This window comes from Natrix helvetica, assembly GCF_964273705.1.
Source record: "Natrix helvetica genome assembly, chromosome: 4".
NCBI classification, from domain to species: Eukaryota; Metazoa; Chordata; class Lepidosauria; order Squamata; family Natricidae; genus Natrix; species Natrix helvetica.
Window position 1 is genome coordinate 54,084,014 of NC_138550.1, and position 13,120 is coordinate 54,097,133.

Here is a 13,120-nt window from a genome sequence, read left to right on the forward strand (position 1 = left end):
AGAAAAGATCATAAAACAACCTGCTTTTTTTCTTATTCCTTCATTTCGGATATTCCTGGTTAAGTTACAGCTAGTCCTCAGGCTACAACCATTCATTCAATGAACACTCAAAGTTATGATGACATTGAAAGAATGGTACTTATGACAAGCTCTCATATTTCAGGCCATTGCAACATCTCTGCAGTCTTGCAATTGTCATCCAAGTGCTCAGTGCTCAGCTTGCAATTATGTCATCATAAGTTGCAGTCACATGAGCCTGTTTTCTAATGTTCCCTGCTTCCTATAAGCAAAGTCAATGGGAAAGCCAGGAGGAAGTCAGAAGTCACAGTCATGTGAGATCCTTGCTTAACAATGGCAACAGGGACTGTCAGGATTGCTGTCGCTAAGCAGCATGGTCCCAGTTGCCATAACCTGAGTACTACCTATATGTAATATAAAGTTTGTTTGTTTATTTGTTTGTTTATTGGATTTATATGCCGCCCTTCTCCCAAAGGACTCAGGCCAGCGTACAACATTAAAAAAAAACACATATTACAAAAGTTAAAAAGAAATTAGATAGAATATCCAAAAACAAACCCAAATAATATGAACAATAACATTTTAAAAATTGGATTAAAATTAACAATTAAAGGAACTCTGATTATGTCTGCCAGCAAAGAAACAAGCCAGAACAACTTTCTGATATACGTTTTTTATGATTCTATATTTCATTATCTTCCTCACTATGCCTATAATTGAATTTTGGGGCTGATATAGATTCTGTTGCATCATTAAGAGATTGGGTCTTCTACAGCCAAACAGTGTCTTCTCAACCTCGCCTTTCCAAAATGAGAAGAAAAAGTAAGTTAGTTCCATATTGTGTTGTTTAAATCTTGTGTCTCCTGGCATACCACAGAAAGAACAAACCTCTTCTCACATTATATGTCCCATTTAAGAGGCACATATATGTAGAATGACTTAATTTTGCAGTTACAAATCTTTGCGTCAAAATGTGTCAAGTACCAAATTTGGTTGTTTTGAAGCAGTCAAGTACCAAAGTACTACTGTAATACTATGTAATGCAACATGCAGATGGGATCACATATAGGGGAAAAACCATATTGTCATTTGTATGGTTTTGCCTTAGCCTACTGTCAGATTGTGGCTATAGGGATTTATACCATGGTTTATAGCTTCCTGTATTGCATAGAAAAAGCAATTATAATTTACAGTATTCTAAATATACTTAAAAAAAAAAGAACAGTAAAACCAGTTATTAAAAGCAGAATCAGCAAAGTCATTTATTAAAACAGCAGTAAAAAATATCCTAAAAATTATGAGCAAATAAAAAACATCTTTGCTGAAAAGATAAATTTGGCCCCAATCACTCCTACCTGGAAAGGTGTTCCAAAGAGAGAATATTTTGGATGGTGGAGCCTGTTCCATGGTCATTATAAGCTCTCTTGAGTTACAACACTGAGATACCTTTTTCCTTCTGTTGTGCTGCAGTCAGGATTGGAAACTGAAACCATATGGGTGAACCAGTGATGTAAATCCTTCTGATTTGATCCTGGCCAAAGAGGTGTAGGTAATATTAGGATCTTCCTGTCCATGTGATTTGAGCTTCCCATGCAGTGAAACTAAAGGAAGGATGCTTATGCATATGGAAAAGATAGTTGTGCATGAAATGGAAAGCTGGATAAATATAACTTTTTATAGATACAAGTAATTTTTAAAATTTGAAAGGTTTACTAGAGGAATCAAATTATTCTTCATACTGAGATGAAAGAAACCAAATTAATGCAAAACCTGTCTATGTTTTGCAGAACAGCCATTCAAAGTACACATTAATTTTCTTATGTAATCATATCAACTGCTATAGTTCATTATGGCATCCCCTCCCAATCCCAACAGAAAACAGAGCCTCTAAAAAGGAAGAACAATTCTGTTTCTATAATAACAACACTGGCAGGTTTCAGAAGGTAAAGGCAACAAGAAGATAAGAATCTAAAAGACATAATAGCATTATTGATCAATATACATTTTATTTTAGAAGAATGGAAAGCAAAACTAGGTCTGAAGAAGTGGATTTGCAAAATGCTGGTCTTTTTGAAATGGCATGTGAAGAGTAACTGATGGATGAGTCAAAATGTGGGCTTATGAACATGATGGATGAGAGCATAACTGAAAAAAGCATTGCAGAACTTAGCAGCATGAAATAGCACGCTAAAAACATGAAACAGGAAAGAACCAGTGACAATGAAGCACATTTTCATCAGTATTTGTAGGGACGGAACTTCTGCAAAAGCTGTCGAGGCCTGTTATCAGCTCAGCTCAGAAGGCTGCGGTTTTCTCACTCTTACAAGCTTGTTCTAACTGACACTTGTTTTTCACTGAACAGGATGCTTGACTCTAAGGTGTCTGCTTCCCTAAAACTTCTCCCCCTCCCCCAAGAAAAAGGCAGTGCAGCTCCACCTCATATGCAACTCTCAATTGCAAAAAAAAAATGTTTCATGCTAAACAGCAAACAAATTTAAAATGCAATGAAAGAGCCCATTCACTTATTTACTAAGAGTAGAGAGGGGAAAAAATGTTTGCGGTGCTCTTTTAATAAAGAATGGACCAAAAAAAAAAAAAAACCCATTGTCCTAAATTTGAGAAGCATAATTGTGTCTCTTTGGGTTTTCTGCACAGAAACAAACATCCCCAGTCATGCAGCCATCCTGAACTGACTCAGTGTAGAATTTTATTTGGAAGAATCTGGGTTTGGACTGTCAGAATGGGATCCAGTTTAGATATTCAGAGTCACGACACTCTCAAGTACAGCAATCTATTCTCCAATGTACAAACAAACATGTATGTACGAGTAAAAGGGCTCTTCTTTAAACCTCCAAGTACTGAGAACAAAATGTGAACCCAGACATCAAGAATCAAGCTTGTAAAGCATTCTGTTTCTTGTCTTATTAATCTGACTCTGGTAATTTTCTTGACAAAACAGCAAAGGCTGGTTTTTGCATGTCCAACAAACTGCAAAGCAAGTTACTAATTAAAAAAAAAAAAGACTAGACTAAAACCCATGAAAGCGGCACTCTTGCACTTAATACATGGTAATCTTACCCTAAGTAAATCAATTATGCAATTAATACATCTTTCAAATAGTTAAAGCCAAGCTGATTCCGTTTTCATTCAATGTGTAGAAGGTGACCATAGTTGGTATACATAAAACAGTGCACATCTCTTACTATGCACACAATTGCCAGAAATTAAGTTGACACATTTTTAAATGAAAAACTTGTCAGAGAGGCAAACAAGGGTCTCCATGAGATTGTGAGTGGAATAGGAGGAAGATATGCTTTTGCTGCATGTTTATGAACATACTCATTTTCACTCCAAAAACAGATGGTGACTTTCATTTGAAGAAGTGCGGTTTTAGACTAATATATTATCAAATATACAGTGCAGTAGCAATAAGAAAAATATGAGATAATGATTTTTAAAAAATACTATGACAGGCAGAGGATATGACAAAAATCCCCTAATAGCCCAGTTCTATCCAGTAATCAAGAATCTTCTTAATTTCAAATCAATCCTATTCGTTATTTTTCTATCTTGTTATATGTAGTACATGCTATCTGGAAATGTAGAGATTTTCTAAATTATGTAGCTCTAAAGAAAAGCTATATTTGAATATGTCAAGATTTGAATTCTAATCACTGTCAAATCAGTAAGAAACCATGTTCAGAAGCAGTGAGGGGGAAATCATGCATTTATATTGTACTCTCATAAGGCACAATAAAAGGCATAATATGAATTCTGTATAAAGGGCAAGAAAGGTATGCCATGTGTGCCACCTTGAGCTCTTGAATGAAAGGTAGGAAATAATTCTAATAAATGAACAATCCTTTAAATGTATTTGCCTCTAACCACAACTCTACCAACACTGAACATTCCCAAACCATGCGTAAATCTCCAGAACACTGTAACAATTATCAGTAGTCAACATAGCATACACCAAAAATAAGAATAGTTACCAGATGATGAGATTAATTCTTTTTTTTACAACAGAAAGAGGAAAACCCCAGTATCAGCTGTTCTCTGGTTTTAAAATTGTATACTTTGCACACAAACCATTTGAAGCATGAATCTGTTGCATTTCCTAATTCCACCAGTATAAATGGCTGATGAATTTGTTTGTTTGCTCTCTGAAGCTGAAACAGCAAGGTGAAAGTGTCTGAAGATAAGAAAAGTACTGACTATCATCTTTTAAACTGATCTCAGACTAGGGTTGCTCCTGGAAATACGGGTTCAGAAGCTGTTGGACACAGATGAGAAAATCCCTATGACAGAAGGTGATTTTGTTGGCAAGAAGGAAACAGAGGGATTCAGTGAAAGAAAGAATAAAGACAAATATAATAAGGGTGTTATAAAAAGACTTCAAGTCAGCAGGCTGCCAGGAACATGATCAGCAGTTTATACAAGGGAATTTGAATTTAATAGCATGTGCCAAAAAGGGGCGGGAGGAAACCAACACTAGATTAAGAGGAAAAGGGTGGTAAATTTTATTAACAAAGGCAATTAGGTAATGTAGAGTGTTTATGTTCCTCTTTTCAACCTCATACAGGTGTGTGAAGTAAAACAGCCATAAGCTTTGTGCCTTTTAGAAGAATAAACAAAAAAGCCTTTGAAATCAACATTTTTTTCCTAGCCTGCTCAGTATCATGTCCTCCCTTAGGGACCATTCAGAGACCACAGAAATAGGGATAGTATTATTGATATATATAAGATGGTACTAGTTAAAGTGGCCTGTTAAGTGGTTGCTCAATCATAAGTAGTCACAAAACGTCAAATTAGACAGATGTAGACAATTTTTAGCAAAATCTTTAAAGTGGATTTTCTCTTTTTAAAGTCAAGCAATAAAACAAAAACAGTCAGGTAATTCTCCCACCTTCTTCAGAAGGTGGGAGAAGCAATCCTTTAACTGCAACCAAAATATGACCACAGAACACAGGAAGCTACCAGTTCCCATTTACTGTATGTATGCGAGAGGTAGGGAATGCTGCCTTTCAGATACATTTATTGATTTGTGTATTTTATTTATGTGACTTGTATGATCACCCATTATATCTACACAAGCTCTGACCAGCTTTTGGACTTTAGCTTCCATGGCCCTTGTCATTGGCCTTACTACTTTGCTACCAGCCTCTGATGGAAGTTGTAATTCAACAGAGAACATCAGATTGTTCTGCCTTTATCAACTCTGGCTGGCAGAAACTGCTCCAAATCTCCAAAAATCATTTCCATGTCTCAACCAACCAGAGCTTGAAATGCAGATTCTTTGCATGCAGAGCATAAGCTATATCATGTATAAGATTTCTTCACTGAAAGAAGAAATGGAAATAGGATCCACCATTTAATAACTCTATGATTGCAATACTTTGAACTGCAAAACATTGAGTAACATTTGATTCTAATATAATTATTGTCTCCAAGATTAATGGAGAGATAGGTATAAATTTATGTTTCAGACAGGCATGTTATTTCATGCAATGGATGGATCACTGCGTACTTTATCCAAAATTTTCCTCTGGTTTGCCTCCATACAAATTTCTGTCCAACTTCTCTTCTTGCTGTGTTCATACATTAAACCTAGTCATATTATGGTTTAGTTCAGTTTGGTTTTCTATGTTGTTTGAACCATTATGATTTATTTGATTTTTGTCCTGCCTTATTACTTTATAAATAACTCGAGGCAGCGAACATGCCTAATACTCCTTTTTCCTCTAAAAAAGGAAGAATAGCCATAATAACTCTGTGAGTTGGGTTGGGTTGGGCTGAAAGAGAGTGACTGGCCCAAAATCACCCGGCTGGATTTCATGCCTAAAATGGGAGTAGAATGTGAGTAAATGTATGAAATAAATATGAAATAAATGGGAAACACTGGAAAAAATGCAATGTTGTGATTTTCACTTTGCTGCCATCTAGTCATTATCCAGATTTTTTTTCTAATTGAGAACAAGTAGTCCTTATGCAGAATGTTTGTCATTGATGTTATATATAGTATATCTTTACTTTCCAACAAAGTAAAGTTAGGCTAAGATGCGTGACTCTAAGAATTTGTTAAATAAACAAAGATACAAAAATGTTTCTGTGTAGAGTTCCATCATCATAGTCATTTATGTCCTTTACAAGGATGCTGTATCTCAGGGAAGGAGGAAACCCAGCTTCTTTCAAACACCAACTTCTATTATCCCCAGCTAAGGGATGGTTGGAGCTTTAGTACAAAAAACCTGGACTGCATCAGCCTGCCTACTTCTGTTGTAAAGCATTTACTCACCATCCTTTCCCTTCCTAATCATCATTTAGGCTTAGTAGCCAGTGAGTGGCCCTCATTTGCCTCTATGAGGGTAGTTAATGCTTTGTGCACTCTTTGAGTATGCATTGTGTATCGTTACAAAGAGTTCTTTCAGACAGACTGGTACCTTCACGTTTCTTAAATATCCACTCTGAGCAACACTCACTATCCAAGTGTGTAACTGAGGAGACAATTACACTGTAAATAAAGTTTTGAACAGTTAGATCCATCACTATACAGTATTTTATTGAAAGGAAAGTACTGTTAATGGAACATGTCACAATGCCAGCCCTGTTTGCATGAATAGATGTAAATAATAAATGGATCTAAAGCGTGATCGAGACATATGATGATCATGTTTTAGAACATGCAATATATTTATCCTTATGGATAAAAGTTGCCTTTTCTGCATCTTGTGGCATTTATACTTACAGCTTTAAAATATGCTGCAATAAGTGGGTAAATCTCTTTTTTAAAAATGTAAAGAATATTGAAAGGCTCATGTGGCTATATATTTTTACTTTCTGTTATCATCAAAAGACCAAAAGGAAAAGTGGCTCATGTTTTACAAGACAACTAAAATTATGAAAGTATTAGCTAAAGCTATTGATCTTTGTCATATAGGCATTTTAGGACCAACATATCTATACTTAAAGTTATCAAGAAAGTGTTAAAACTTGAGGGGAAAATTCAAAGACAAATCAATATTATTCTTTGCTTTGAGACCAGTGGGATTTTAAAAAATCTGTCTCTCTAGTTTGTATGAAACAAATAGTTATGTTTCAGATAAATTCCCTTTCATGATGTATAATAGTCACTATAAGCAGAACAAAGGATACATTCTCAGTATATTCAGTATCTGCAGGTGTTTTTCTGCCTTAGCAGACTTTCTGTATCATGCAAATATTTTTTTAAAACTTAATTTTCTTTGTAGAATATTGATCAGTTCCCATGAGTAAAAAGATCTAGTTGCTTTTTTAAAAACTGCCTGGGGATAGGATGCAGGGAGAATTCAATTGGACAAATTTGTATTTGCACATCACATTTTAATGTCATGTTCAATTCCAACTATAAATCCCTTAACAGAGCAGGTCAGAAATACCTGAAAGTGTCGTGCTAATTATTTCAAGCAAAGTAGAATGAAAAAAGGTAGACATTTGTAGTAGATGGCCATTCCAAGACAGCCTAATGACATGAACGACAGGAGTGTAAATAGGCAGCTTAGGATCTTCATATAATCCAGTTGGATGTGTTCCATGGCCTGCAACACTCTGTCCTACTTTCCATGTATGGATTCTATGTATGTAATGATGACAAATAGCTTAGTCAATTTTTGAAGATATAAGTAACCGTATTTTTCGGAGTATAAGACGCACTGGAGTATAAGACGCACCAAAGTTTTGAAGAGGCAAATTTTTTAAAAAGCATGCACTCTGCAAACCGCCCAAAAACGGCCCGTTTTTTGCAAAAATGGGCCCATTTCCCCCCCAAAGGCATGAATAGCCTTTAGGGGCTTGCAGAGTGTTCCTGGGGGGTGACCCCCCCAAATGAACAAAAACGGTATTTTGTCAAAAAAAATGCATACATAGCCTTTAGGAGGCTTATAGAATACTCCTGAGGGCTGGGCGGGGGCAAAATTGAGCAAAAAACGGTTCATTTTTCACTCATTTCTGCCTTCCCCAGCCCCCAGGAGCTCTCTGAAAGCCTTCTACAGGCTGTGCATGGCCATTTTGGTGAAGGGGGCAGGGTTTCGAGAGGCAAAAAATGCTGTATTCAGTGTATAAGACGCACCCAGATTTTCAGCCTCTTTTTTGAGGGAAAAAGATGCATCTTATACTCTGAAAAATGCGGTATATACTGTGTCAGGCAAAACGAGAAACATTTGTTTTGTTTTTGTAATGGGGGAAAATGCAAAACTATAAAAAAATGTCCCATTTAAAAGTGGTCCAGCCTACTTCAGAGTACAGTTTCAATATGCTCTTCAATATCTAATGCAATATCTAATGCATTAAACCCACCATCCTGGGCCCAACGTTTGGGAAACCAGCCTCTGCCTGTCACAAGCCAGGACAAAGGGTGGATGATGGAGGAGTTACACCTCCTTAAAAAACCTTGGTCCAGCTGGCCCGTCTGGCAGCACCTCTTAAGGATCCCTTTCCAGGGTTACAGGAGAAGACGGTCAACGATTTTGAAGGTGGAAGAGGGCTTTACGCCCCAACGGCAGATAAAGCAGCAGAATCATCTTCTAGGAGAAGGGAAACTGATTATAAACCTCCACTGCCTTGTGGCTATATCTACTATTGGAAAAGGCTTCAAGAGTCAACCTCAAGGCAAAATCAGGAGCCGGAGTCCCGGAAGCAATTTGTGACTGTGTACAACCACGTTCTGGTAACTCCTGCGACACAGCTGAAACCAACTGTATCGGCTCTGCCATTCCATTGGACTATTTCAGCAATGTGGAGAGTGGGGATCTGCTGCTTGGGTAACAATCTATCCTCCATATTAATCTACCCAGGCCACATGCTCTGGAGAGAGTTTTACCTCTTTCCAGAGCACAATACCATAATCTTTTGAGACTGATGGATGCCAATGCAATGCAAGAAATCTAATGCAACACTCAATTTGTGTATATTTGCTATACAAGCACAGATGCAGATAAGCTGTAAAGAAAAATAATGGTTCTGGGGGATCACAGGTCCTGAGGATAGTAAAAGTCAGATAAAATTGAAGAAAAGTAGGGGGCAGAGTATCCAATGTATCTGGATTCGTACCTAAGATTGGAAATGACATAAATTGCCTACTGTATGTAAATTATTATCTAAATCAATTTTGCAGGCCGTTTGGTTAATGGGGCCTATTATTGAATCTATATAAAAATCTAAATCTTATTGAATTATATAAAAATCTAATCTTATTGAATTATATAAAAATCTAATTTTTATTGAATCTGTATAAAAATCTAAATCGAGCCTACATTCAGCTCCCCTGGCGCTATAATCAGGATTGTACGATTTAGATCTAAATGAGTCCGAGGACACCAGTTTGGTTATATCTACCTTAAGTAATAGAAAATGACCTGTACTTAAAAACAATAAAATGAAAGAGCCATATATCATCTCGGCAAATGCAGAATTTTCCTAAATGTGATTTTATCTCTTAAGGGGGGGAAAAAACCTTAATTTTATTTTTAGAATATTAACAGTAGCGGATCAAGGACTAGCAACATTTTTTGGCCTCTGGGGACCAGCCTAAGTGAATATTTCATTTCCCTTTATGGGCTATAAGAAGACCAGCATTTCAGCAGATCTAACCAAGTTTTATAGGTCTTGTGGAAATCTTATAAATTGTATGTAAGACTGTCAACATCTTGTGAGATTTTCATATTTCATAACATTTCTATGCAAACTCTCAAAATAATTCATTTTACCATTATGTGATTTTTAGCAAGTAAAATTATGGTTTTATTTTGGAGATTGATGCCCTCAGAGGCATTAAGGCTTAAGAAAGAAGAAGATTTTGTGCTTGAATGATCAAATGAACTCATTGTTTTATTTTTGGTTTTTCATCCAGTTTCAGTAACTCTTTTCCTGGATTTGTCTGCTTTAACCAACCACTCTTTCAAATATGCTAGGCCTTTCATGAGGTTCTCTTTCTGTAATATTCAGCTCCTGTTTTCCTGAAAAGGTCTGTCAGATGTTTAACATCATAAAAGAGGAATAATATGGCTTGTAACAAATTGTTTGTTAAATAATCAACAATCTAGTATTTCCAAAAAAAAAAAAAAGCAAAAGAAATAGTGACATTTTTGTCTGAGAGCTTTGATAAAGCACTTACTCTCTTACAGGATTCCAGAATGGTCTGAGATGTACCATTTAGTTTCTAGGATTCATTCTGTTGTTTCTAACATGAGTTCAACAGCATTTCTGAATTTTCAGATTTTATATCATTTAGGAGCAGACATTTACAAAGGCCAAGTCAAACGAACATTTCAGACAAGAATAAAATTATACATGCCAAGACATTTGCAAAGCTGCATACGTAAAACTATACAATTAAAGTGTTCAACAATGCTAGTCATTGCAATACATCTAATAACTCTTCTAGAACTATCTGAACATCTGCCAGTTAAGAGCAGGAGAATAGTTTCTTCCTTGCAACTGGTATGGAAACAGGGAAAGAGTTACTAAGTCAACTCACCACATTGTATAGAGGGTAACACAAAAGGAGACAAAATATTGTTTTTTTTATTCCATCAGGAATGTTAAATCTACTTTCTAGCAGTGCAAATGGCAATGTGTTGTCTAACAGTCAAGAGTAAACCTGTAAAATGGGCAGGGAATATTTCAAGTAGAAGAATGGCCTCCCAATCAGATCTTCTCTGAACACTGGTGATGTTTTACTTTTCTTTATGAATCAGTGTCAAAGGCCCTGGCTTCCGTTTGGATCAGGCTCTGTCAGGATTCAGCATTTTGGCAGTTTGCTAATATTATTAGAAATCTGTGTGGATACAAGACAGCTATGAGATACAAAATTGTCTTGCAGGATTATTGACACTAAAGGGTTACAAATTTCAGTAAGCATGTCATGTATTCAACCTTATTCCACATCTCAAGAAAAGCAAGGCAGTTGGAGGCAATTTGATCTCAGAAGATACTAAAGACAAACATGGAATTGTGGGTCCCAGTCTGGGCATACTTGTTCACCAACACAGACTCCACATTCCAGAGTCTGATAATCTGGAATAGATCTATCACTATTCTAATACATTAAAGAAGATGCAGAAAGGATCCAGCTAACTTCCATCCCACAAGTTTTTGAGTGAAGTTAGCGAATATACGCTAAGCACTTCTATGAGAAAAACACAGGTTACATATAATGCAAGATATAATCTTGGCAAAGGAACAAACTGCAAGGAGGGACATTTGGCTTTTAATCACTAAACCGATTTAGGTGAAAAATACTTCAATCCCCCATCTAATTTATTGACCTAAGGCAGACCTTGAAATGATCCTTAGAACCAAGCTTTGGGAAATTTAGCCTCTTCTTCCATTGACTTATGTCTGTTATTGATGATTACATTAACTTAAACAGTAAAGAAGCACTCCTTAAAGAAGTATTGTTTATGAATTTAGTCAATAATAATCCAGCAATATTCAGGAATAATCTAGAGCATTGATCAAATTGGCAAAACACCAGGATTGCTATAGGCCTCAATGTTTACAAACCAAATTGTAACATATTAAAGTACTATATATTAGATATATTATACAGGAAGGGTTAGTATGGCAAATTTTTCATTTTTCACAATTTTCTTTTGTGTTTATATTAAAAATCTTTAAATATATAAACAGAATAAATGTATCATAATGAATAAATTAGGGGATAGCTAAGAAAGCATTAGTTTTTGTCCAAATAAAAGGTCACCTGGGCTACATTCACAGGATTTTCCATTTGAATTTTGTCTTTATTTATTCTATATTTTTTATTATGACAAAACAAAATTGAACCAATTGGTCAAGCCGAAAAACATAATAGTTCTTCAATATATTTCATTTGATAGTGCCAAGTTATCTATTTGTAAGCATTGCAATTTTCAGCAAAAAAAAAAAAAAAGATATTGTTAGATACTGATACCAACTACAGTGGTTTCCACCAAGGTCCTCTGTTCTGGTGGGAACAGAGGTTTGTTCCTATCGGTCAAAGGATCTGAAAGCTCCCTATAAAAGGGCTGCTGTCAGACTCAACCTTTGCTGGATTGTTCTTACTTGTGTTATAATAAAGAGCTGTTGTTACCGTTAAGCCTGTGTGTGCCTATCCATTACCCAATCTAACACTGGCGATGAAGGTGGAATTGGAAGGCAACTAGGCGAACTGAAAAGAGTGAAGAATCCAGCAAGTAGATCCATCCCCGAGCTCAGCGCAGCTTCGAGCAGCCATTATTGCGTGGCAAACTCAAAACGCCCTCTATACGCAAAATGGCCATGCACGCCCCACTGACTCTGTATGATCCAGTCACTGAGCACTGGGATTCGTACATGCTATGGTTTGACTGCTTCCTCGAGGCAAACGACCTCATAGGTCTTTCTGAAGGCCACAAAAAGAACATGTTCCTTGGGTACTGTGGCCGGGAATTGTTCGAGACAGCAAAAGACCTCTCCGAGCTGACACCGCTCCAATCAGTTGCCTGGTACATGCTCCAGCAGATGCTTAGGACTCATTATGTGCCCAAGCCGTCCAAGCACATTCGCCGGCATGAATTCAATATCAGGAACCAAAAGGAGGGTGAGTCGATTAACGAATACGTTGCCGCACTCTGTAAAGCCGCAGCATACTGTGAATTCAGAGACTTAGACGAGCTGATTCTGGACCACATAATATGCGGCGTTCGGGACATTAATTTGCAGAGAAGATTGCTCGCAAAATCAAAACTCACTCTGCAAATCGTCTTGGACGAAGCCAGGGTGTCAGAATCAGCCGTCAAATCGACTGAAACCCTGCAGCATCAAAGCCCCAAGAAGCGTAGAAAAGCACACGCATCCATCACGAGGCCACAGAGCCCGAGAGTTCTGAAGAAGAAGATGACAGCTGCCATGTGTGCAGTAACTGCGCCCCGCCAGCATGCAATTTCAAACAGTGTCTCCTGCCTTGCGCGAGATGCGGAGGAGACCATGTCAGATCGGCTTGCCATTTCCGCGATGCAACCTGCCAGTGCTGTGAGCGAAAGGGGCACATCGCAAAGGTAAGCCGGAGCGAATTCCCTGCCATTGCCTGGCAGCTTAGAAGCACACC

At 37.1% G+C, this 13,120-nt stretch overlaps 1 protein-coding gene across 3 annotated transcripts in view; it reads right to left on the bottom strand.

Moving 5' to 3' along the window:
• The window catches only part of RUNX1 (RUNX family transcription factor 1), a 201,347-nt gene that overhangs the window by 180,763 nt on the left and 7,464 nt on the right, over positions 1 to 13,120 (bottom strand). The window contains exon 1 of one of the 3 annotated variants that reach the window (XM_081951302.1): positions 1,374 to 1,440. The exons of the other annotated variants lie outside the window; for them this stretch is intronic. Within the exon in view, the coding sequence (XP_081807428.1) occupies positions 1,374 to 1,431 (58 nt within the window). The 5' untranslated portion in view covers positions 1,432 to 1,440. Of the gene's footprint in view, positions 1 to 1,373; positions 1,441 to 13,120 lie in introns of those variants that run through there. 3 annotated transcript variants of the gene reach the window in all.